We start from the raw sequence: 26504 nt of genomic DNA on the forward strand, positions 1-26504 counted from the left end.
ATACTGGCTGAAATAATAAGAATTTACTTACCGATAATTCTATTTCTCGTAGTCCGTAGTGGATGCTGGGAACTCCGTAAGCACCATGGGGAATAGCGGCTCCGCAGGAGACTGGGCACAAAAGTAAAGCTTTAGGACTACCTGGTGTGCACTGGCTCCTCCCCCCATGACCCTCCTCCAAGCCTCAGTTAGGATACTGTGCCCGGACGAGCGTACACAATAAGGAAGGATTTTGAATCCCGGGTAAGACTCATACCAGCCACACCAATCACACCGTACAACTTGTGATCTGAACCCAGTTAACAGCATGACAACAGAGGAGCCTCTGGAAAGATGGCTCACAACAACAATAACCCGATTTAGTTAACAATAACTATGTACAAGTATTGCAGACAATCCGCACTTGGGATGGGCGCCCAGCATCCACTACGGACTACGAGAAATAGAATTATCAGTAAGTAAATTCTTATTTTCTCTGACGTCCTAGTGGATGCTGGGAACTCCGTAAGGACCATGGGGATTATACCAAAGCTCCCAAACGGGCGGGAGAGTGCGGATGACTCTGCAGCACCGAATGAGAGAACTCCAGGTCCTCCTCAGCCAGGGTATCAAATTTGTAGAATTTTGCAAACGTGTTTGCCCCTGACCAAGTAGCTGCTCGGCAAAGTTGTAAAGCCGAGACCCCTCGGGCAGCCGCCCAAGATGAGCCCATCTTCCTTGTGGAGTGGGCATTTACAGATTTTGGCTGTGGCAGGCCTGCCACAGAATATGCAAGCTGAATTGTACTACAAATCCAACGAGCAATAGTCTGCTTAGAAGCAGGAGCACCCAGCTTGTTGGGTGCATACAGGATAAACAGCGAGTCAGATTTTCTGACTCCAGCCGTCCTGGAAACATATATTTTCAGGGCCCTGACTACGTCCAGCAACTTGGAGTCCTCCAAGTCCCTAGTAGCCGCAGGTATCACAATAGGCTGGTTCAGGTGAAACACTGAAACCACCTTAGGGAGAAATTGAGGACGAGTCCTCAATTCTGCCCTGTCCGTATGAAAAATCAGGTAAGGGCTTTTATAAGATAAAGCCGCCAATTCTGACACGAGCCTGGCCGAAGCCAGGGCCAACAGCATGACCACTTTCCATGTGAGATATTTCAAATCCACAGATTTAAGCGGTTCAAACCAATGTGATTTTAGGAACCCCAAAACTACATTGAGATCCCAAGGTGCCACTGGAGGCACAAAAGGAGGCTGTATATGCAGCACCCCCTTGACAAACGTCTGAACTTCAGGAACTGAAGCCAGTTCTTTCTGGAAGAAAATCGACAGGGCCGAAATCTGAACCTTAATGGATCCTAATTTTAGGCCCATAGACACTCCTGTTTGCAGGAAATGCAGGAATCGACCCAGTTGAAATTCCTCCGTTGAGGCCTTCCTGGCCTCGCACCACGCAACATATTTTCGCCAAATGCGGTGATAATGCTTTGCGGTCACATCCTTCCTGGCTTTGACCAGGGTAGGAATGACTTCTTCCGGAATGCCTTTTTCCTTCAGGATCCGGCGTTCAACCGCCATGCCGTCAAACGCAGCCGCGGTAAGTCTTGGAACAGACAGGGTCCTTGCTGGAGCAGGTCCTTTCATAGAGGTAGAGGCCACGGGTCCTCTGTGAGCATCTCTTGAAGTTCCGGGTACCAAGTCCTTCTTGGCCAATCCGGAGCCACGAGTATAGTTCTTACTCCTCTCCGTCTTATAATTCTCAGTACCTTGGGTATGAGAGGCAGAGGAGGGAACACATACACTGACTGGTACACCCACGGTGTTACCAGAGCGTCCACAGCTATTGCCTGAGGGTCCCTTGACCTGGCGCAATACCTGTCCAGTTTTTTGTTAAGGCGGGACGCCATCATGTCCACCTTTGGTTTTTCCCAACGGTTTACAATCATGTGGAAGACTTCTGGGTGAAGTCCCCACTCTCCCGGGTGGAGGTCGTGCCTGCTGAGGAAGTCTGCTTCCCAGTTGTCCACTCCCGGAATGAACACTGCTGACAGTGCTATCACATGATTCTCCGCCCAGTGAAGAATCCTTGCAGCTTCTGCCATTGCCCTCCTGCTTCTTGTGCCGCCCTGTCTGTTCACGTGGGCGACTGCCGTGATGTTGTCCGACTGGATCAGCACCGGCTGACCTTGAAGCAGAGGTCTTGCTTGGCTTAGGGCATTGTAAATGGCCCTTAGCTCCAGGATATTTATGTGAAGTGATGTCTCCAGGCTTGACCACAAACCCTGGAAATTTCTTCCCTGTGTGATTGCTCCCCAGCCTCGCAGGCTGGCATCCGTGGTCACCAGGACCCAGTCCTGAATGCCGAATCTGCGGCCCTCTAGTAGATGAGCACTCTGCAACCACCACAGGAGAGACACCCTTGTCTTTTGTGACAGGGTTATCCGCTGATGCAGCTGAAGATGCGATCCGGACCATTTGTCCAGCAGGTCCCACTGGAAAGTTCTTGCGTGGAATCTGCCGAATGGGATTGCTTCGTAGGAAGCCACCATTTTTCCCAGGACCCTTGTGCATTGATGCACTGACACTTGGCCTGGTTTTAGGAGGTTTCTGACTAGTTCGGATAACTCCCTGGCTTTCTCCTCCGGGAGAAACACCTTATTCTGGACTGTGTCCAGGATCATCCCTAGGAATAGAAGACGTGTCGTCGGGATCAGCTGCGATATTGAGAATCCAACCGTGTGGCCGCAACACTACTTGAGATAGTGCTACCCCGACTACCAACTGTTCCCTGGATCTTGCCCTTATCAGGAGATCGTCCAAGTAAGGGATAACTAAAACTCCATTCCTTCGAAGGAGTATCATCATTTCGGCCATTACTTTGGTAAAGACCCGGGGTGCCGTGGACAAACCAAACGGCAGCGTCTGAAACTGATAGTGACAGTTCTGTACCACAAACCTGAGGTACCCTTGGTGAGAAGGGTAAATTGGGACATGGAGGTAAGCATCCTTGATGTCCAAAGACACCATATAATCCCCTTCTTCCAGCTTCGCAATCACCGCTCTGAGTGACTCCATCTTGAATTTGAACCTTTGTATGTAAGTGTTCAAGGATTTCAGATTTAAAATAGGTCTCACCGAGCCGTCCGGCTTCGGTACCACAAACAGCGTGGAATAATACCCCTTTCCCTGTTGCAGGAGGGGTACCTTGATTATCACCTGCTGGGAATACAGCTTGTGAATGGCTTCCAATACCGCCTCCCTGTCGGAGGGAGACGTCGGTAAAGCAGACTTTAGGAAACGGCGAGGGGGAGACGTCTCGAATTCCAATTTGTACCCCTGAGATACCACCTGAAGGATCCAGGGGTCCACCTGTGAGTGAGCCCACTGCACACTGAAATTCTTGAGACGAGCCCCCACCGTGCCTGAGTCCGCTAGTAAAGCCCCAGCGTCATGCTGAGGACTTGGCAGAAACGGGAGAGGGCTTCTGTTCCTGGGAACTGGCTGTTTGCTGCGGCCTTTTTCCTCTCCCTCTGCCACGGGGCAGAAAAGAGGAGCCTTTTGCCCGCTTGCCCTTATGGGGTCGAAAGGACTGCGCCTTATAATACGGCCTCTTCTTATGTTGAGAGGCTACCTGGGGTAAAAATGTGGATTTCCCAGCAGTTGCCGTGGCCACCAGGTCTGAGAGACCTACCCCAAATAACTCCTCCCCTTTATAACGCAATACTTCCATATGCCTTTTGGAATCAGCATCACCTGACCACTGCCTCGTCCATAACCCTCTTCTGGCAGAAATGGACAGCGCACTTACTCTTGATGCCAGTCGGCAAATATCCCTCTGTGCATCACGCATATATAGAAATGCATCTTTCAAATGCTCTATAGTCAGTAATATACTGTCCCTATCTAGGGTATCAATATTGTCAGTCAGGGAATCCGACCAAGCCACCCCAGCACTGCACATCCAGGCTGAGGCGATTGCTGGTCGCAGTATAACACCCGTGTGAGTGTATATACATTTTAGGATATTCTCCTGCTTTCTGTCAGCAGGTTCCTTAAGGGCGGCCGTATCAGGAGACGGTAGTGCCACCTGTTTAGACAAGCGTGTGAGCGCTTTATCCGCCCTAGGGGGTGTTTCCCAACGTGCCCTATCCTCTGGCGGGAAGGGGTATGATGCTAATAACCTTTTAGGAATTATCAGTTTTTTATCGGGGGAAACCCACGCTTCATCACACACTTCATTTAATTCCTCAGATGCAGGAAAAACTACAGGCAGTTTTTTCTCACCAAACATAATACCCTTTTTAGTGGTACTTGTATTATCAGAAATATGTAAAACATTTTTCATAGCCTCAATCATGTAACGTGTGGCCCTACTGGAAGTCACATTCGTCTCTTCATCGTCGACACTGGAGTCAGTATCCGTGTCGGCGTCTGTATCTGCCATCTGAGGTAACGGGCGTTTTAGAGCCCCATATGGCTTTTGAGACGCCTGGACAGGCACAAGCTGAGTAGCCGGCTGTCTCATGTCATCAACCGTCTTTTGTAAAGAGCTGACACTGTCACGTAATTCCTTCCATAAGCTCAGCCACTCAGGTGTCGACTCCCTAGGGGGTGACATCTCCATTACAGGCAATTGCTCCGCCTCCACACCATTTTCCTCCTCATACATGTCGACACAATCGTACCGACACACAGCACACACACAGGGAATGCTCTGATAGAGGACAGGACCCCACTAGCCCTTTGGGGAGACAGAGGGAGAGTATGCCAGCACACACCAGAGCGCTATATATATATACAGGGATAATCTTATAGAAGTGTTTTTCCCCTTGTAGCTGCTGTTTTAATAATACTGCGCCTAATTAGTGCCCCCCTCTCTTTTTTTAACCCTTTCTGTAGTGTAGTAACTGCAGGGGAGAGTCAGGGAGCTTCCCTCCAACGGAGCTGTGAGAGAAAATGGCACCAGTGTGCTGAGGATATAGGCTCCGCCCCTTTTTCGCGGACTTTTCTCCTGCAATTTTATGGATTCTGGCAGGGGTTAAAATACATCCATATAGCCCTGGGGGTTATATGTGATGTATTTTCGCCAGCCAAGGTGTTTTTATTGCTGCTCAGGGCGCCCTCCCCCAGCACCCTGCACCCTCAGTGACCGGAGTGTGAAGTGTGCCTGAGGAGCAATGGCGCACAGCTGCAGTGCTGTGCGCTACCTTGGTGAAGACTGATGTCTTCTGCCGCCGATTTTCCGGACCTCTTCTTGCTTCTGGCTCTGTAAGGGGGCCGGCGGCGCGGCTCTGGTACCGGACTCCGAGGCTGGGCCTGTGTTCGTCCCTCTGGAGCTAATGGTGTCCAGTAGCCAAGAAGCCCAAGCTGGCTGCAAGCAGGCAGGTTTGCTTCTTCTCCCCTTAGTCCCTCGATGCAGTGAGCCTGTTGCCAGCAGGTCTCACTGAAAATAAAAAACCTAAAACTAAACTTTTTCTAAGACACTCAGGAGAGCCTCCTAGAATGCACCCTAATCGGCCGGGCACAAAAATCTAACTGAGGCTTGGAGGAGGGTCATAGGGGGAGGAGCCAGTGCACACCAGGTGATCCTAAAGCTTTACTTTTGTGCCCTGTCTCCTGCGGAGCCGCTATTCCCCATGGTCCTTACGGAGTTCCCAGCATCCACTAGGACGTCAGAGAAATGTATATACACCAAACATAATGTATACTGAGCGCCCTGTAGAGCATAACTGTCTTCTGAGCCAGTCTGGTCCGCGGTGGGCACCGCAGCTCATGGCCGGTGACCGCCGTGTGACATGCTGCCAATCGTCACAGGGAACCCGCTAATCGGGACCCCAGTGTTAACACTCACCGCACCTGCGTCTCTTCGGCATCTGTTAGAGGTGGCGGTGTGCTGCCGGCATGGGAACACACAGTGTGGTATGTGAAACAGCGCCTGTCAGCTGGGATTATGAACCATTAACCCTCAGGAGGTTGGGTTGGTCCCCCCTCTAAGTCCCGCGAAGCAGGTAGACTGGTTGCCAACCAGTAATACCTGATAATAATAAACTAAAATAAAGATTTAAGAAAACTCTCTGGAGCTCCAGAGGAATGCACCCGGCTCCTTGGGCACATTTTTCTAAACTTAGTCTGGTAGGAGAGGCATAGAGGGGAGGAGCCAGCACACATTAAAGGTTTCTTAGGGTGCCAGGCTCCAGTGGACCCGATCTATACTCCACGGTACTAAAGTACAGTTCCCCAGTATCCACTAGGACTTAAGAGAAATTGCAATTAGCTTCTAATTATCACAGACTGTAGTAGAGGATTTGTGAATTAGAATTGTTTTTCTAAAGCATTTGGTTACATTACAACATGTTAAGTGTTGGCAGAGTGTACTGGGCTATCTGGTGCAGGGACGTCAGTCCACACACGTGAAAACTTAAACAGTAATGCAGGTTTATTTAGTGTACACATGTGACTCAGATGTAACACTGATATCGGTAATCAGGAGCCCATATGTCACACAAGGTAACAGCATTAGATAGTGGTACTTATCAGGAGGTGTCTGTGGTGGTGAAGCATGGAGGACTGCACAGCCGTGCAGTCTGACTCCCACTGCAGAGAAGATGATGCATGCACTGGAACACTGTGAGTCTCTGTAGCTGATATCTGCTCCCAGTCTCAGCTCTGCATACTTGTACACACAGGACTCTGTCTCTCAGTCTCTCTATGTGTCCCACTCTCCCTGAGATGGAGGAACGGGAACTTACATCATATGACTCCACCTCCAAGTGACTCCTGGCACTAGAGCTCTAACACTAGGGGATGCACCCATAGACTAATATACAGAAGGAGACAGGTACCCAGGCTTATCTCTATCGTTAGTATTGCCTGCACTAGAGATCGTATTTGCTATAGTAATGTAAGTTTCCATACAAGTTACATATTGTACCAATTGTGGCTAATGTGTGCCTAGACAACCTTTATATATATTTATGTATATAACATTCAGTATACTTACCTGCTGACTAAACATGCATGTGTATTCTTGGAGGGAGAGAGAGAGGTCAGGTTTAATGGTATACCAACCTAATATAATTTATACTTAAAGCATCCTGTATATGAGGGTGTTAAATATGACTATTACACACCTACATGTAGGAGAATATTAGATTACCTACATAATCGGGCTTACCCAAGCAACGCCCATGGACTAATTACAGCTCGGGTGGAGGCACTTATGTATTAATTACCCATAGGTGGTAAGAGGGGGTTACATTATGACAACACAGGACGGTCCTTCTGTATAGAAAGACAATACACGCCGCTCACCCTGTATAATAATAACAAGACACCACAGGCCTCTCCTCTTGTACAGCAGAATGCCACAGGTTTCTCCCCCCTGTATAATAGGACAACACAGGTCGCTCCACCTGTATAATAGGATGTCATCCATCTGTATAGTAGTATGTCACATGCCGCCTCCCTGTATAATTGGACAACACAGGCCGCTCCCCGTTTAATAGGATGTCACAGGCCATTCCACTTGTATAGTAGGACGCCTCAGGCTGCTCCCCCTGTATAATAGGATGTAACAGGCCGCTCCACCTGTATAATAGGATGTCACAGGCCACTTCCCGTGTATAGTAGGACACCTCAGGCTGCTCCCCCTGTATATTAATGATCTGTGCCCATTGTATCACGGTAACTATGGGGTCTGTGCCACCTGTATTACGGTAACGCCTGGGTCTGCACCACCTGTATAACGGTAACGGCGGGATCTGCACCACCTGTATTACAGTAATAGGACACTAGAGTGTCAGCCACCTGTACAGGGATAATGCGGCACCAGAGGCTGCTCCAGCTGCACTACAACAAGGAACCAGAGGCTGCTCCCCCTGTAGTACAGAACCTGACACCAGAGCTGCTCAGCCTATAGAATAATAATAATAATATCATTGCCTGCTGCCAGACACAGCAATGGCTACTCTCTGCTCCTGCTGCCTTGTGGGAATGATAGAAGGAAGGCGGAGCTCAGACCAGGGGACAATAGGGGGGTTGAAGCCCACTGGATCTATCATCAACCAGGGGACAATGGCCGCCGCTCCGGACGTCCTTACACTTCCAGAGAACCTATGCTGCTGCTGCAGCAGCCGGACTGGTCTACAATAAAATGGCCGCCGGCCTCCTGCACTGAGGACATGTATGGTAATAATTATGAAAGACGGAGGCGCTATGTCCGGGGTGTGGGAGGGGAGGGGCCAGATACCAGGACGCAGCCTGCGCCAATTACAACTTACTTCCGGCCTGTGCGTTCCGCCCTGTGATCATCGATTGCTGCAGCCTCCCAATGTCGATCAAGGTCAGGTAATGGCGTCATACTATACAGGGGGAGCAGCCTGTGGCGTCCTCTTAACATTATTATTCAGGGGGAGCAGTATGTGGTGTCCTGTTAGTATTATTATACAGGGGGGAGCTGACTGTGGTATTGTGTCATTATTATACAGATGGAGCAGCCTGTGGTGTCCTGTTAATATTATTATACAGGGAGAGTGGCATGTGGTGTCCTGTTATTATTTTCAAATGGGGAGCAGCATGTGGTGTCATATTATGATTATTATACAGGGGGAGCAGCCTGTGGTCTCCTGTTATTATTAAACAGGGGGAGCGTCCTGTTGTTGTGATTATTATTACTAGGTGGTTCATCGCACCCTACGGGCGCTCTTCACACCATTGGAAGGGGCTACGCCCCCTTAAGCCTTGCACGGCCTTTGGGCATGCAATATGTTGATTATATGGAGTATCACCTCCAAACATAATTGTGTGATTGGTTAAATAGTGCGCGGACAAAGGGCGTGTGATGGTTATGGGTCCGAAACTGTGTTATGATGAATCACCTAGTAGGTGCTGTGGTTGGAGGTGTGGCGGGTGCGGGTGGAGACACTGAGGGGGGGCAGGGGTGTCCAGGGTGGGGGAGGCTGTGCTTAGGGCAGTGGAAGGGCGGATGGGGGGGCTGCGGATGGAGGAGGGTGAAGGGGGGGGGGGAGGAGGCCGGAGGTGCTGTGGATGGGGGAGTGTTGGGTGCGGGATAGACGTGGATAGGGGAGGGTGTCCAGGGGTGGGGCGAGTGGGGGGAAGAGTCCTGAGCCACCGTGGTGGGGGGTGGTAGCAGGGGTGCTGCGGGGTGGTTGAGGGGGTGCAGTGGGTGGGGGAAGTGCGGATGCAGGGGTGCCGCGGTGGGGGAGGTGGCCCGGAGCCACCGCGGGTGGGGGAGGGTGTGGTGGTGCTGAGTTTGGGAGTGGTGCGGGATTGCATGAGGTGCATCCAGGTGGTGCACCGCAGAGGTGACCGTATAGGGGACACAGGCACAGCATAGGTGACACATGGCGCCGCAAGGTCATTACCGGCAGAGCCGGGACACGGCAGCAGAGCTCTCCTGGAGACAGGCAGCGCAGAGCCGGGCCATGTGTTGTGCACGGCAGGAAAGGGGAGAGCAGCAGCACACTGCCGGGCTCCTGCAGCCCTCCGCTGATGCAGCCGCGCTACTTACTGAAGTCCTGTAGTCTCCTGTGTGGACACGCCCCCTCTCCTTAGTGCTGTAGCGCAGCATGCAGCTGAGCCAGCCGCGGTGACACGCTACGGTGCTCCCTTCATGGCACGACTTCCGGGCAGTGGGAGCAGCTCGGCAGAGGCTAACCGGTGGTCCAGAGCGCCACAGCACGTGCATTTTACTCTGGTGGCGGCGGCGCGGGCCCTATACACAGCCGCACAGCGCTATCTGACATTGCCACTAATACCAAGTTGTGAAGTGACCTCTGAGGTCACCAGGGGGAGGATTCACCCCGGTGCTAACCCAATGAGAGCTACTAGCCATGGCCAGCGTTAGCCACACAGTTACTCTGGGCTATTATGCAGGAGATGGGAGTATTACCTGCATTCCTAGTCATGTTAGTGGTTAAATATTGCACAACGAATGGGTGTCCGATGGTGAGGGCGTAGCTCCTTGTGATGGGGAGGGGGGCTGCAGATGGTGCAGGGGGTCCGGAGTCGCTGCGGTTGGAGGAGGGGCGGGTGCGGGGGTGCCGCAGGTGGGGTAGGGGGTCCCGAGGTGGCGCGGGTGGGGGAAGGGTTGGTGCGGGGGTGCCGCGGGTGGGGGAAGAGGTATGGAGGGGCAGGTGCCACGGGTGGGGTAGGAGGTTCTGGAGGTGGGGAGGGACGTGGATACGGCAAATAGGGGAAGTGGTCTGCAGATAATGCGGTTGGTGGAGGGACGGGTGCGGGGGTGCCACGGGTGGGGTAGGGGGTCCGGAGGTGGCGCGGGTGGGAGAGGGGTGAATGCGGGGGTGCTGCGGATAGAGAAATTCTACATTGTACCAGAGAGTACTGCCCTACATACACACACATGTAGCTGCAGACACATGTGCACAGCCATGTATGACCCCACATGTCACAATGTCCCCCTAGGTGCAGGATATAAATAATGGCCATCCATTGTGTCAGCAGCAGGGACATTGCATGTGACTGGGCAGCAGCAGCAGTGACCCTGGTGCAGCTGGATGGGACACTTCCCCGGCGAGTCGCTGACCCAGGCAGAGAAAGAGGAGGCAGCTCATTGTGCGGGGCTGAGGCCGGACCCGGGCGCTCCCCTCATGCAGCTGCAGGGCCGGCTGCTCCAGCCCGGGAGGCGGGGGCAGGGTTGGCGATAGGCCGCAGGCCTCGGTGGTGGGGGTTTCCTGCTCTTGCTGTGCACTCTGCTCTCCTGAGCGGTGGCTGCCGCCTCCTGCTGCACAGCGTACACACAGCAGCAGCCAGGAAAGGGGAGGAGGAAGGTGGCAGGCGGCTCTTAATGGCTCCCGCCACCACACGCCGCTGATCACCCGCGTGAGAAGAACGGGTGAGGAGGACGGGACAGTGCAGGGGGGTCGGTGCTCCCAGCACCACACACCGCTGATCACCCACGTGAGTCAAACGGGTGAGGAGGATGAGGCGGTGCACGGGGGTCGTTGCTCCCGGCACCACACGCCACTGATCACCTGCGCATGTGAGACGGACGGGTGAGAAGGATGGGGCGGTGCTTCGGGGTCGGTCTCCTTGGTCAGGGCGAGGGTCGAACAGTAAATGGAGGCGGGGTGATGGGGGTTTGTGTGGTGTCTGTAACCTATTAGGCCAGATCTGTGACTCTGCCCAGCCTTAGCAAAGGAGTCACAAAGTCACAGATCTGGGCTTATAGGTGTATTATTGTTATTTTCTCTGGCGTCCTAGTGGATGCTGGGGACTCCGTAAGGACCATGGGGAATAGACGGTCTCCGCAGGAGACTGGGCACTCTAAAGAAAGATTTAGGACTATCTGGTGTGCACTGGCTCCTCCCCCTATGACCCTCCTCCAAGCCTCAGTTAGATTTCATGTGCCCGGCCGAGCTGGATGCACACTAGGGGCTCTCCTGAGCTCCTAGAAAGAAAGTATAGTTTAGGTTTTTTACTTTACAGTGAGACCTGCTGGCAACAGGCTCACTGCACCGAGGGAGCTTGGGCTTCTTAGGCTACTGGACACCATTAGCTCCAGAGGGATCGAACACAGGACCCGACCTCGTCATCCGTTCTAGGAAGACCCGGGGCCGTCCCCCTTACAGAGCAAGAAGCAAGAAGGATCGGAAAATCGGCGGCTGAAGACTTCTGTCTTCTCCAAGGTAGCGCACAGCACTGCAGCTGTGCGCCATTGCTCCTCATGCTCACCTCACACTGCGGTCACTGATGGGTGCAGGGTGCTGGGGGGGGGGGGGAAAGCGCCCTGAGCAGCAATATTTACACCTTGGCTGGCAAAAATAACACCATATATAACCTTAGGGGCTATATAGGTGTAAAAATACCCCTGCCAGAATTACTAAAAAAGCGTGAGAAAGCCCGCCGACAAAGGGACGGAGCCATCTCCCTCAGCACACTGGCGCCATTTTCCCTCACAGCTCCGCTGGATGGATCGCTCCCAAGCTCTCCCCTGCAGTCCTGCACTACAGAAAGGGTTAAAAAGAGAGGGGGGGCACAAATTTAGGCGCAGTATAGTATACAATATATATGCAGCTATAAGGGAAAACACTTTTTATAGGTGATATCCCTGTGTTATATAGCGCTCTGGTGTGTGCTGGCATACTCTCCCTCTGTCTCCCCAAAGGGCTTTGTGGGGTCCTGTCCTCTGTCAGAGCATTCCCTGTGTGTGTGCTGTGTGTCGGTACTGCTGTGTCGACATGTATGATGAGGAAAATGATGTGGAGGCGGAGCAAATGCCTGTGAATGTGATGTCACCCCCTGCGGGGTCGACACCTGTGTGGTTGGACTTATGGAAGGAATTACGTAAAAGTGTCAACTCCTTACACAAAAGGGTGACGACATAGGACAGCCGGCTACTCAGCTTGTGCCTGTCCCGGCGTCTCAAATGTCATCAGGGGCTTTGAAACGCCCGCTACCTCAGATGGCAGACACAGATGTCGACACGGATACCGACTCCAGTGTCGACGTCGATGAGACTAGTGTACCCTCCATTAGGTCCACCCGTTACATGATTGAGGCAATGAAAAATGTATTACACATTTCTGATAATACCCCAAGTACCACAATAAAGGGTATTATGTTTGAGAAAAATCTGCCAGTAGTTTTTCCTGCATCTGAGGAATTAAATGAGGTGTGTGAGGAAGCGTGGACTTCCCCCCCGATAAGAAATTGATAATTTCTATACGGTTATTGTCAGCGTACCCTTTTCCGCCAGAGGATAGGTCACGTTGGGAAACACCTCATAGGGTAGATAAAGCGCTTACACGCTTATCAAAAAAGGTGGCACTACCGTCTCCGGATACGGCCGCCCGGAAGGAACCTTCTGATAAAAAGCAGGAGGCTACCCTAAAAGCTATACACACGGGCATTATATTGCGACCAAAGCCATTGCTTCGGCATGGATGTGCAGTGCTCCCACTGCATGGTCAGATTCCCTGTCGGATAATATTGATACTATGGATAGGGACAATATTTTGCTGACAATAGAGCATATAAAAGACGCAGTCTTATACATGCGTGATGCACAGAGGGATATTTGCCGGCTGGCATCAAAAATAAGCGCTGTATCCATTGCCGCCAGACGGGGGTTTGGACTCGGCAATGGTCAGGCGATGCCGACTCGAATCGGCACATGGAAGCTTTGCCCTATAAAGGGGTGGAACTGTTTGGGGATGGTCTTTCAGACCTCGTTTCCACAGCTACTGCTGGGAAATCGACTTTTTTGCCACAGGCTACCCCACAACAAAGGAAAGCACCGTATTATCAGGTACAGTCCTTTCGGCCCCAGAAAAGCAAGAGGACTAGAGGCTCATCCTTTCTGCCGAGAGGCAAAGGTAAAGGGACAAAGCACAGCTAGTTCCCAAGAGCAGAAGTCCTCCCCTGCGTCCGGTAAGTCCACAGCATGACGCTGGGGCTGCTCAGGCGGACCCGGGTACGGTGGGGGCCCGTCTCAGGAATTTCAGCGCACAGTGGGCTCTCTCACAGGTGATCCCTGGGTCCTTCAAGTAGTATCTCAGGGGTACAGGCTGGAATTCGAGACGTCTCCCCCCACCGCGCCATTTTCCTAAAATCTGCCTTACCGGCAACTCCCTCTGCCAGGGAGGCAGTGTTGGTGGCTATTCAAAAACTATATTCACAGCCAGTGATTGTCAAGGTACCCCTCCTTCAACAGGAAAAGGGTTACTAGTCCACAATGTTTGTGGTACCGAAACCGGACGGTTCGGTGAGACCCATCTTAACTTTAAAAGCCTTGAACACTTATATCAAAAGGTTCAAGTTCAAGATGGAATCGCTCAGGGCGGTTATTGCGAGCCTGGACGAGGGGGATTACATGGTCTCCCTGGACATCAAGGTTGCGTACCTGTATGTCCCTATTTACCCTCCGAACCAGGAGTACCTCAGATTTGTGGTACAGGACTGTCACTATCCGTTCCAGACGCTGCCGTTTGGGTTGTCCACGGCACCGAGGGTCTTTACCAAGGTAATGGCCGAAATGATGATACTCCTTCGCAAGAAGGGAGTCTTTATTATCCCGTACTTGGACGATCTCCTGATAAAGGTGAGGTCCAAAGAACAGTTGGTAGTGGGGGTAGCACTCTCTCGGGAAGTGCTACAACAGCACGGCTGGATTCTCAATATTCCAAAGTCACAGCTGGTCCCGACGACACGTCTTCTGTTCCTGGGAATGTTTCTGGACACAGACCAGAAAAAAGTGTTTCTTCCAGTGGAAAAAGCCGAGGAGTTGTCATCTCCAGTCAGAGACATCCTAAAACCAGGACAGGTGTCGGTACATCAATGCACACGAGTCCTGGGAAAAATGGTAGCTTCGTACGAAGCAAAATTCCATTCGGAAGGTTCCACGCAAGGACGTTCCAGTGGGACCTGTTGGACAAATGGTGCGGGTCCCATCTCCAGATACAACAGCGGATAACCCTGTCGGCAAGAACCAGGGTGTCGCTGCTGTGGTGGCTGCAGAGGGCTCATCTACTAGAGGGCCGCAGATTCGGAATACAGGACTGGGTCCTGGTGACCACGGATGCCAGCCTTCGGGGCTGGGGTGCAGTCACACAGGGAAGAAATTTCCTAGAACTGTGGTCAAATCACATAAATATTCTGGAGCTAAGGGCCATTTACAATGCCCTAAGCCAAGCAAGGCCCCTGCTTCAGAACCAGCCGGTACTGATCCAATCAGACAACATCACGGTGGTCGCCCATGTAAACAGACAGGGCGGCACAAGAAGCAGGATGGCGATGGCAGAAGCCACAAGGATTCTCCGATGGGCAACCTACACCCGGGAGAATGGGGACTTCATCCAGAAGTTTTCCAAATGAGGGTAAACCGTTGGGAATGACCACAGGTGGACATGATGGCGTCCCGCCTCAACAAAAAGTTGAAAAGATATTGCGCCAGGTCAAGGGACCATCAGGCGATCGCTGTGGACGCTCTAGTGACACCGTGGGTGTACCAGTCGGTTTATGTGTTTCCTCCTCTGCCTCTCATTCCCAAGGTCCTGAGAATAATAAGAAAGCGAGGAGTGAAAACTATACTCGTGGTTCCGGATTGGCCAAGAAGAGCTTGGTACCCGGAACTTCAAGAGATGCTTGCAGAGGACCCTTAGCCTCTGCTGCTCAGACAAGACCTGCTGCAGCAGGAACCCTGTCTGTTTCAAGACTTACCGCGGCTACGTTTGACGGCATGGCGGTTGAACACCGGATCCTAAAGGGCATTCCGGAGGAAGTCATCCCTACCCTGATCAAAGCCAGGAAGGATGTCACCGCAAAACATCACCGCATTTGGCGAAAATATGTTGCGTGGTGTGAGGCCAAGAAGGCCCAGACGGAGGGATTTCAGCTGGGTCGATTCCTGCAAGCAGGAGTGACGTTGGGCCTCAAATTGGGGTCCATTAAGGTCCAGATTTCGGCTCTGTCGATTTTCTTCCAGAAAGAACTGGCTTCACTGCCTGTAGTTCAGACTTTTGTCAAAGGAGTTCTGCATATTCAGCCTCCTTTTTAAGTGGCACCTTGGGATCTAAATGTGGTTTTGGAATTCCTGAAATCACATTGGTTCGAGCCACTTAAGACTGTGAATTTAAAATATCTCACGTGGAAAGTGGTCATGCTGTTGGCCCTGGCTTCGGCCAGGTGGGTATCAGAATTGGCGGCTTTGTCTTGTTAAAGTCCTTATCTGATTTTCCATATGGATAGGGCATAGTTGAGGACTCGTCCTTATTTTCTCCCGAAGGTGGTCTCAGCTTTTCACTTGAACCATCCTATTGTGGTGCCTGGGGCTACTAGGGTCTTGGAGGATTCCAAGTTACTGGACGTAGTCAGGGCCCTGAAAATTTATGTTTCCAGGACGGCTGGAGTCAGAAAGACTGACTCGCTGTTTATCCTGTCTGCACCCAACAAGCTGGGTGCTCCTGCTTCTAAGCAGTCTATTGCGCGCTGGATTTGTAGCACTATTCAGATGGCGCATTCTGCGGTGGGATTACCGCAGCCTAAATCAATAAAAGCCCATTCCACAAGGAAGGTGGGCTCATCTTGGGCGGCTGCCCGAGGGGTCTCGGCTTTACAACTTTGCCGAGCAGCTACTTGGTCAGGGACAAACACGTTTGCAAAATTCTACAAATTTGATACCCTGGCTGAGGAGGACCTGGAGTTCTCTCATTCGGTGCTGCAGAGTCATCCGCACTCTCCCGCCCGTTTGGGAGCTTTGGTATAATCCCCATGGTCCTTACGGAGTCCCCAGCATCCACTAGGACGTCAGAGAAAATAAGAATTTACTCACCGGTAATTCTATTTCTCGTAGTCCGTAGTGGATGCTGGGCGCCCATTCCAAGTGCGGATTGTCTGCAATACTTGTACATAGTTATTGTTACAAAAATCGGGTTGTTATTGCGAGCCATCTGTTCAGAGGCTCCATTGTTATCATACTGTTAACCGGGGTTCCTATCACGGGTTATATGGTGTGATTGGTGTGGCTGGTATGAGTCTTACCCGGGATTCAAAATCCTTCCTTATTGTGTCAGTTCTTCCGGGCACAGTTGCTAACTGAGGCTTGGAGGAGGGTCATAAGGGTAGGAGCCAGTGCACACCAGATAGTCCTAAATCTTTCTTTAGAGTACCCAGTCTCCTGCGGAGCCCGTCTATTCCCCATGGTCCTTACGGAGTCCCCAGCATCCACTACGGACTATGAGAAATAGAATTACCGGTGAGTAAATTTTTATTTTCTCTAACGTCCTAGTGGATGCTGGGGACTCCGTAAGGACCATGGGGATAGACGGGCTCCGCAGGAGACATGGGCACTTTAAGAAAGAATTTAGGTTCTGGTGTGCACTGGCTCCTCCCTCTATGCCCCTCCTCCAGACCTCAGTTCGATACTATGCCTAGACGAGCTGGGTGCTTTTCAGTGAGCTCTCCTGAGTTCGCTGAGAGAAAGTATTTTGTTAGGTTTTTTGTTTTCAGGGAGCTCTGCTGGCAACAGACTCCCTGCATCGTGGGACAGAGGGGAGATAAGCAGCCCTACTATCTGAAGCTAGGTCCTGCTTCTTAGGCTACTGGACACCATTAGCTCCAGAGGGGCCGTACGCAGGATCTCACCCTCGCCGTCCGATCCCAGAGCCGCGCCGCCGTCCCCCTCGCAGAGCCGGAAGACAGAAGCCATGTGAGTATAAGAAGCAAGAAGACTTCAAATCGGCGGCAGAAGACTCCGTTCACTGCAGCTGTGCGCCGTTGCTCCCACATATCTCACATACTCCAGTCACTATAAGGGTGCAGGGGGGGGCGCCCTGGGCAGCATTTGGATCCTCTTTTTGGCAAAAGTGAACATATATACAGTTGGGCACTGTATATATGTATGAGCCCACGCCAAGAAAATGCATATTTAAGCGGGACAGAAGCCCGCCATCGAGGGGACGGGGCTTCTTCCTCACCACTCACCAGCGCCATTTTTTCTCCACCGCTCCGCTGAGAGGAAGCTCCCCAGGCTCTCCCCTGCAGATTCACGGTAGAAGAGGGTAAAAAGAGAGGGGGGGGGGGCACATAAATTAGGCACAAAAACACTATATAAACAGCAGCCACTGGGTTAACATTAAGTTACTGTGTTATTCCTGGGTTATAGCACTGGGGTGTGTGCTGGCATACTCTCTCTCTGTCTCTCCAAAGGGCCTTGTTGGGGAACTGTCTTCAAAAAGGGCATTCCCTGTGTGTGTGGTGTGTCGGTATGCTTGTGTCGACATGTCTGATGAGGAAGGCTATGTGGAAGCAGTGCGGGAGCAAGTGAATGTGGTGTTTCCGCCGACGGCGCCGATACCTGATTGGATGGATATGTGGGAAGGTTTTAAATGATAATGTTAATTCCTTACATAAGAGGTTAGATAAAGCAGAAGCCTCAGGACAGTCAGGGTTCCAACCCGTGCCTGATCCTATGTCGCAGGGACCGTCAGGGTCTCAGAAGCGCCCACTATCCCCAATTGTTGACACAGATACAGACATGGATTCTGACTCCAGTGTAGATGACGATGATGCAAAGTTACAGCCAAAATTGGCTAAATCCCTCCGATATATGATTATAGCAATTAAGGAGGTTTTGCACATCACAGAGGACACCCCTGTCCCTGACACAAGGGTTTATATGTATAAGGGAAAGAAACCTGAGGTAACTTTCCCCCCTCACACGAACTGAATGAGTTATGTGAAAAAGCATGGGTATCTCCAGATAAAAGAATGCAGATTTCCAAACGGATTCTTATGGCGTATCCTTTCCAATCAACGGACAGGTTACGATGGGAATCCTCCCCTAGGGTAGACACAGCTTTAACACGCTTAAACAAAAAGGTAGCCCTACCGTCTCAGGATACGGCTACCCTCAAGGATGCTGCTGATCGCAAGCAGGAGGGTACCCTGAAGTCCATTTATACACATTCAGGTACCTTGCTCAGACCGGCAATCGCGTCGGCCTGGGTCTGTAGTGTTGTAGCGGCATGGACTGATACCTTATCAGAGGAGTTGAATACCCTAGATAGGGATACTGTTTTATTGACCCTGGGGCATATTAAAGATGCTGTACTTTATATGAGAGATGCTCAAAGAGACATTAGTGGGTACTAGAATAAATGCTATGTCAATTTCTGCCAGAAGGGTCCTGTGGAATCGGCAATGGACAGGTGATGCCGACTCAAAAAGGCATATGGAGGTTTTACCTTGCAAGGGTGAGGAATTGTTTGGGGAAGGTCTCTCGGACTTGGTCTCCACAGCTACAGCTGGAAAGTCACATTTTTTGCCATATGTTTCCTCACAGCCTAAGAGAGCACCATATTATCAAATGAAGTCCTTTCGATCACAGAAAAACAAGAAAGTCCGAGGTGCGTCCTTTCTTGGCAGAGGTAGGGGCAGAGGAAAGAAGCTGCACAACACAGCTAGTTCCCAGAAACAGAAGTCCTCCCCGGCCTCTACAACATCCACCGCATGACGCTTGGGCTCCGCAAGCGGAGCTAGGACCGGTGGGGGCACGTCTTCGAATTTTCAGCCACATGTGGGTTCACTCCCAGTTGGATCCCTGGGCAATAGAGATTGTGTCTCAGGGATACAAGCTGGAATTCGAGGAGATGCCCCCTCACCGATGCCTCAAATCGGCCCTGCCAGCTTCCCTCCACGAGAGGGACATAATGTTAACTGCAATTCACAAATTGTATCTTCAACAGTTGGTGGTCAAGGTTCCCCTCCTTCAACAAGGAAGGGGTTATTATTCGACCATGTTTGTAGTTCCGAAACCGGACGGTTCGGTCAGACCCATATTGAATTTAAAATCCCTGAACATATACCTGAAAAGGTTCAAGTTCAAGATGGAATCGCTGAGAGCGGTCATCGCAAGCCTGGAAGGGGGGGATTTTATGGTGTCTCTGGACATAAAGGATGCATACCTTCATGTGCCCATTTATCCACCTGACCTGGCGTACCTCAGATTTGTGGTACAGGATTGTCATTACCAATTTCAGACGTTGCAGTTTGGTCCCTCCACGGCACCGAGAATATTTACCAAGGTAATGGCGGAAATGATGGTGCTCCTGCGGAAGTAAGGAGTCATAATTATCCCATACTTGGACGATCTCCTCATAAAAGTGAGATCGAGAGAGCAGTTGCTGATCAGCGTAGCACTTTTTCTGGAAGTGTTACGGCAACACGGCTGGATTCTAAATATTCCAAAGTCGCAGTTGGTTCCTACGACTCGTCTGCCTTTCCTGGGCATGATTCTGGACACAGATCAGAAAAGGGTTTATCTCCTGATGGAGAAAGCTCAGGAACTCATGACACTGGTCAGGAACCTATTAAAACCAAAACAGGTGTCAGTGCTTCACTGCACTCGTGTCCTGGGAAAGATGGTGGCATCATACGAGGCCATTCCATTCGGCAGGTTCCATGCAAGGACTTTTAAATGAGACTTACTGGACAAGTGGTCCGGATCACATCTTCAGATGCATTGGTTAATCACCCTATCCCCCAGGGCCGGGGTGTCACTCCTGTGGTGGCTACAGAGCGCTCACCTTCTTGAGGGCTGCAGATTCAGCATTCAGGACTGGGTCCTGGTGACCACGGACGCAAGACTCCGAGGTTGAGGTGCAGTCACACAGGGAAGAAATGTCAAAGGTTTGTGGTCAAGTCAAGAAACTTGCCTTCACATCAACATCCTTGAACTAAGGGCCATATACAACGCCCTACATCAAGCGAAGACCTTGCTTGGAGACCAACCGGTTCTGATTCAGTCAGACAACATCACCGCAGTGGCTCATGTAAACCGCCAAGGCAGCACAAGGAGCAGAGTGGCAATGGCGGAAGCCACCAGAATTCTTCGCTGGGCGGAGAATCACGTAAGCACACTGTGAGCAGTGTTCATCCTGGGAGTGGACAACTGGGAAGCAGACGTCCTCAGCAGACACGACCTCCACCCGGGAGAGTGGGGACTTCATCAGGAAGTCTTGACACAGATTACAAGTCGGTGGGAACTGCCACAGGTGGACATGATGGCATCCCGCCTCAACAAAAATCTACAGAGGTATTGCGCCAGGTCAAGAGACCCTCAGGCGATAGCTGTAGGCGCCCTGGTGACGCCGTGGGTGTTAGTCGGCCTGTGTATTTCCTCCTCTTCCTCTCATACCCAAGGTGCTGAGGATAATAAGAAAAAGAGGAGTGAGAACAATACTCATTGTTCCAGATTGGCCGCGAAGGACTTGGTATCCAGATCTGCAAGAAATGCTCACAGAGGACTCGTGGCCTCTTCCTCTAAGACAGGACTTGTTGCAACAGGGGCCCTGTCTGTTCCAAGACTTACCGCGGCTGCGTTTGACGGCATGGCGGTTGAACGCCGGATCGTACCAGAGAAAGGCATTCCGGATGAGGTCATTCCAACGCTGATAAAGGTTATGAAGGACGTGACAGCTCAACATTATCACGTATATGGCGAAAATATGTTGCTTGGTGTGAGGCCAGGAATGCTCCTACGGAGGAATTCCAGCTGGTCCGTTTCCTTCACTTCCTACAGTCCAGAGTGAATTTGGGCCTAAAAGTGGGTTCCATTAAGGTCCAGATTTCGGCCCTAGCCATTTTCTTTTAAAAAGAGTTGGCTTCTCTACCAGAAGTTCAGACGTTTGTAAAGGGAGTGCTGCATATTCAGCCCCCTTTTGTGCCTCCAGTGGCACCTTGGGATCTTAACGTGGTGTTGAGTTTCCAGAATACCCACTGGTTTGAACCACTCAAAACGGTGGAGTTGAAATATCTCACGTGGAAGGTGGTCATGCTATTAGCCTTGGCTTCGGCTAGGCGGGTGTCAGAGTTGGCGGCTTTGTCACATAAAAGCCCCTATCTGGTTTTCCATGCGGATAGAGCAGAATTGCGTACCCGTCCACAATTTCTGCCGAAAGTGGTTTCAGCCTTTCATATAAACCAACCTATTGTGGTGCCTTTGGCTACTACTGACTTGGAGGATTCCGAGTTGCTTGATGTGGTCAGGGCTTTGAAGGTTTATGTAGCCAGAACGGCTAGGATCAGGAAAACAGAGTCTTTGTTTATCCTGTATGCTTCCAACAAGCTTGGTACGCCTGCTTCAAAGCAAACTATTGCTCGCTGGATCTGTAACACGATTCAGCAGGCTCAGTCTGCGGCTGGATTGCCGCTGCCAAAATCAGTTAAGGCCCACTAGGAAGGTGGGCTCTTCTTGGGCGGCTGCCCGAGGGGTCTCTGCATTACAGCTTTGCCGAGCGGCTACTTGGTCGGGTTCAAACACTTTTTTGCAAAGTTTGATACCCTGGCTGAGTAGGACCTTGTGTTTGCTCAATCGGTGCTGCAGAGTCATCCGCACTCTCCCGCCCGTTTGGAAGCTTTGGTATAATCCCCATGGTCCTTACGGAGTCCCCAGCATCCACTAGGACGTTAGAGAAAATAAGATTTTACTTACCGGTAAATCTATTTCTCATAGTCCGTAGTAGATGCTGGGGGCCCGTCCCAAGTGCGGATTTCTTCTGCAATGGTTGTATATAGTTATTGCTTCAATAAGGGTTAAGTTATGGTTGCATCAGGGTTGGACCTGATGCTCTGTTGTTTATCATACTGTTAACTGGTTGTTTTCACTTGTTTTATGGTGTGATTGGTGTGGCTGGTATTAATCTTGCCCTGGATTACCAAAATCCTTTCCTTGTACTGTCCATCTCCTCTGGGCACAGTTTCTCTAACTAAGCTCTGGAGGAGGGGCATAGAGGGAGGAGCCAGTGCACACCAGAACCTAAATTCTTTCTTAAAGTGCCCTGTCTCCTGCGGAGCCTGTCTATCCCCATGGTCCTTACGGAGTCCCCAGCATCCACTACTGACTATGAGAAATAGATTTACCGGTAAGTAAAATCTTATTATTATTATTATTATTATTATTACTATACAGGGAAAGTGGAATGGGGTGTCTTGTTACTAGTATTATACAGGGGGAGCAAGTGATGTCCTACAATACAGGAAGAGTGGTCTGTGGTGTCATGTTTTTAATATACAGGAAGAGAAATCTTTGGTATCCTGTTATTATTTTTATACAGGGGGAGCAGCCATTAGTGTATTATTAATAATATAATATTATATGTAATTGTAGGGACTGAATATTTCTGCAGCAGGGTACATTGTGTTCCACAGGGAAACATCGAGGGTGTAGAGTGGATCTTGATCCAGAGGCACCACCAGGCTAAAGCTTTAGGCTGTCCCAGGATGCATTGGGGCCTCCTCTATAACCCAGCCTCCAGGCACTGTGAGCTCAGTTTTGAGTTGGTTCCTGCAGCAGCAGGTCTCTTAACTGGGGGGCTGCGCTGGACAGCCTTGAAAAAGCTTTCTAAGAAGACTTCAAGGGCCGCGGCGCTGATATGTCAGTGTGACATTCAGAGCTGCAGCTCCATCACCTCCCTAGTGGTGTCTCATACTCCCTCGGCCTGTTCCAGGGTACTTGCGGCGGTGACGCTACGGCTTTAGGCACATGGTTGCAGACGCTCTCCTGGTTCGTGTAGCTGCCACGTGGAGGAGGTAAGAGGATCCCCCAGGCGGGACCCGCCATTAAATCGCGTTCCTGTCCCAGTCTAGGTAGACGGACTGCGACGCTGGCATGGACACTTACCGAGCAGGTACCCCACTAGACCACCGAGTACAGGTCATGTGTACTAACACCCCATTTAATAAGGCTCAAAGTACCCAGGGTGAAAGTCCAGCATAGGGGAGGTGGCGCTTGACCTGTAGCCCATCCCCCAGCCCAGGGCGTGATCTACTGCAGACTTTCCTGCCCTGGAGCTGCCTCACACTCCCTCTCACTCCCTGACTGAGACGCTGGGCGCCATACTCTGAGCTTAGCTGCGGCTGGTCTCCAAGACTGCAGGGCGAGGTCTCCCTAGTAAAGCCATCTGTATATAGCGCTGTGACTTTACAAACACTTGAGTATTCTACATGTCTCCATACAGTCAGCGTTAGTTAAGAAAAAGTATACCTTACAGGATATATTGTACGAATATTCTTATATATATCTCCGGTCTAGGACAGCGCTGTTATATAGCTGTACATATACTAGTCCAGTGCAGTTTTGTTCTGTATGATGGTCTGTGTACTATGTGTCATACATCTCCCAGTCAGTCCGCAGCTCCTGTAACTAATCAGGAGCCACCCTGGGTTGCATTCTCAAACCTACTGGGTACTCTGGTGGAACACCTTACACCCCCTATGGGACCACCTGTGCTACTACAGCCACAAATTGTCCCTATGGTTAATCCGCCTTGGGCGGAAAATTTGTCTAACCAGTTGCAGCAGTTAAATCATTCCTTGGTCAGACAAAAATCTACTCCAGGTCACTCCCGTGTCTCTGGGTCATCTAAGCGGCTGAAGGGGAAGGAGAAGGGGGAGCATACTGTCCTGTCAGACACTGAATCAGGTGTTTCTGGCGAGGATACTCCATTGCAAATTGATGTCCGTGCTCTAGTGGTTGTGTCAAAGTCAGAAAAATATCCCCATACACACTGCCATATTTGCACCGCACACTGGTCCGCGCTGCGCATGCGTACGCTCTCCCGTGAAGGCGCATACCCGCAATAGCGTGCACCCGCGGGCGCACGGTATGCGTATTTACGGTAGAGTTTATGTAGTCGTAGCGTGCGACTCATTCGTTACATATTTTCACAATTAATGTAGTTTGTAGATCATGGTCCCTTTGATAGATTCTGAAAGTTTGGTTAATATAGAATGTCCCTGAGCAGAGGAATCCCTCTTTGTATTGTACGAAGGGTCTAACAGGAATCATACAGCAGTGTTTGGTACCCATCGGAAGAGTATTTAATTAGCGATATTCCGGTGTTGGTTTGGAGCGTATTAATCGCTCGTGCGAATAGTTATGGACATAAGAAGTTATGTCCATTTATTATTCATGCACCTGAACAGTACAGGTATCAGTGGGTCTCAAATGGCTCTTTGACCTCAGAGATCCCCCAAACAATAGTTTGCATGTTGGGAGGGCCTCATATCTTTACATGCATAAGGTAAGCACCGGAATAGTAATTGAAGATCAATTGTACTCCAAATCAGTATCTTTCCCGCAGACGGAGTACAATGGCCTTTAATTACACTGAGCTTTGAGACTCAATGAGGAGGGCCAACACCTGTGTTTACAAATGGGGCTGGATTTGTATACAGGAGAATGAGGGCTGAGATGTCATTGTCTCAACTGAAAGTGGACATCATGAATATAGAACAGAACCCAGACAGGATTCTGTTTTGTATTCGCCAAACAATAGCTCTCCAGAAGACAGGAATGTGTTAGTTATCACCCATTGTTTTGCATAACCAAGACCACATACAGCCCACCTGTATGAATCAACCTATGACCTTTGTTATAATGCGAAGCCGAATTCCTGCGTCCAATGGACAATGAGATCGTAGGGACCATTAGATTGCATTGTGTGAGTAGCATAAAAGACGGGCCTGTGGCATCCAGCTTTCACTTCTCATCAAACGGTTCTCATTGCTGATAATCGGGAAGCTGGCTGTCCAGAAAGCGCTTGCGATCGTTACCCTTGTGCGTAAGTTTCTCTCCGTAATCATATTGTCTTACTGTGAGCCAATCTCTCTCTCTCTCCGTCTCTCTCTCTCTTTCCCTTCTCTTTCTCTCGTATCTCCCATTGACTAGTATTGTATTGAATTGTATTAGATAGTATTGTATTTTGGTTAGGAAGTATCTGTTATATTGTAGTGTATCATTTGTACTGTTATCCCCTTTTACAAGTATATTCGATATAATACAGTTAATAGGCTTTGGACCCTAAACCAGTATCTGTGTATTTCCTATAGTGTTAAGTGTTCACTTGAGCGTCGGTGACGCTCAAGCAGCTTTGTAGTTAGTCAGGTTACACAAGGTTGCACTTACACCCTGTATTCACATTAAGGTATTCTGTGTATTTCATTGGTATAAGGTTTAGACATAAAGGTATAACGTTGTGAGCGTCTGCACCGCTGGTGATCTCCTCGTGGTCTCGAGCGTCCGCTACGCCATAGCGAATCATTACTCTAGTCATAGCCATTAACGTACTGTCCTGTGATCGCTGGGCCGTGAGCGAACGTGACGCTTGAGCGTCTCGCCTACGGCTGAGCGATCGTTACGCAACCAGCGTACCCGTACGGTACTTCTTAAGTAAACAGCGTACAGTGTTCTTAGACTTCATAAAGGGTTATAAATACATAAAGGAATTCTGCTTTGTTAATTGGGGGCCGTCCAGTCCTTCACATATCTGCACTAGGTAGATCAGCAGACATTATCCCTCAGCAAAGGGCGGGAGGTTGTCTCGCAGTGCTGATGGGATAAGCGTCTGCTTCGCTTAGGTAAAGGGTGCTGAAGGAATCCGGGAACCGGAGGTAAGAACAAAACGCTAGTGTCTTTTAAAACTGTTTATTTTTCTTCTGTCTTGCGTATATACGCACGCATACATATATATATCTGCATTTCTTTTCCATCTGTGTATTTCATTTTTCGTATATCACTATCCTGTTTGCCAGTTTTATAGTTGATAGAAAAGTGCTAAAAGAGACTTGCTGTTATTTCATAGTTTAAGAATAGAGGTAATAGTTAAAAGTGTAGACAAACACACAGGTTTGCCTGGGAGATAAGGCAAAGCCAGTGGGGTACGCGGTAGATGATCAGGGATCGTCTACATTGATAAAAGTATAAATTGTGTTACGGTGGATCTTTGCTTTGCGTACACGTGTCTCTAACAAAGACTTGCGTACGCAATCCAAAGGCAGACGCACGCAGCGTATATTACGCGACGGAGCGTCTGTGTACGCCCACGTAACTCAAACCACAAGTTGATTTTTAACGCAAGGCGATAAATAGCACAAATTGATTTCAGCTTTCCAAAACTTAGTTTAAATACCTTACTTTACTGTAATACCTCTGGGGAGAGCTATCAGACTACGGGAAATGATTTTTTTCTGATCA

At 50.3% G+C, this 26504-nt stretch overlaps 1 protein-coding gene across 1 annotated transcript in view; it reads left to right on the forward strand.

Moving 5' to 3' along the window:
- Nucleotides 1-26504, forward strand: part of LOC135057081 (oocyte zinc finger protein XlCOF7.1-like) — a gene marked incomplete at its 5' end in the record, with an annotated part of 138213 nt that overhangs the window by 42181 nt on the left and 69528 nt on the right. Inside the window, one exon of the mRNA XM_063962979.1 lies at nt 8196-8338. Coding sequence (XP_063819049.1) covers nt 8196-8338 — 143 coding nt within the window. The remainder of the gene's footprint in view (nt 1-8195; nt 8339-26504) is intronic.

This window comes from Pseudophryne corroboree, chromosome 3 (genome assembly GCF_028390025.1).
Source record: "Pseudophryne corroboree isolate aPseCor3 chromosome 3, aPseCor3.hap2, whole genome shotgun sequence".
NCBI lineage: Eukaryota > Metazoa > Chordata > Amphibia > Anura > Myobatrachidae > Pseudophryne > Pseudophryne corroboree.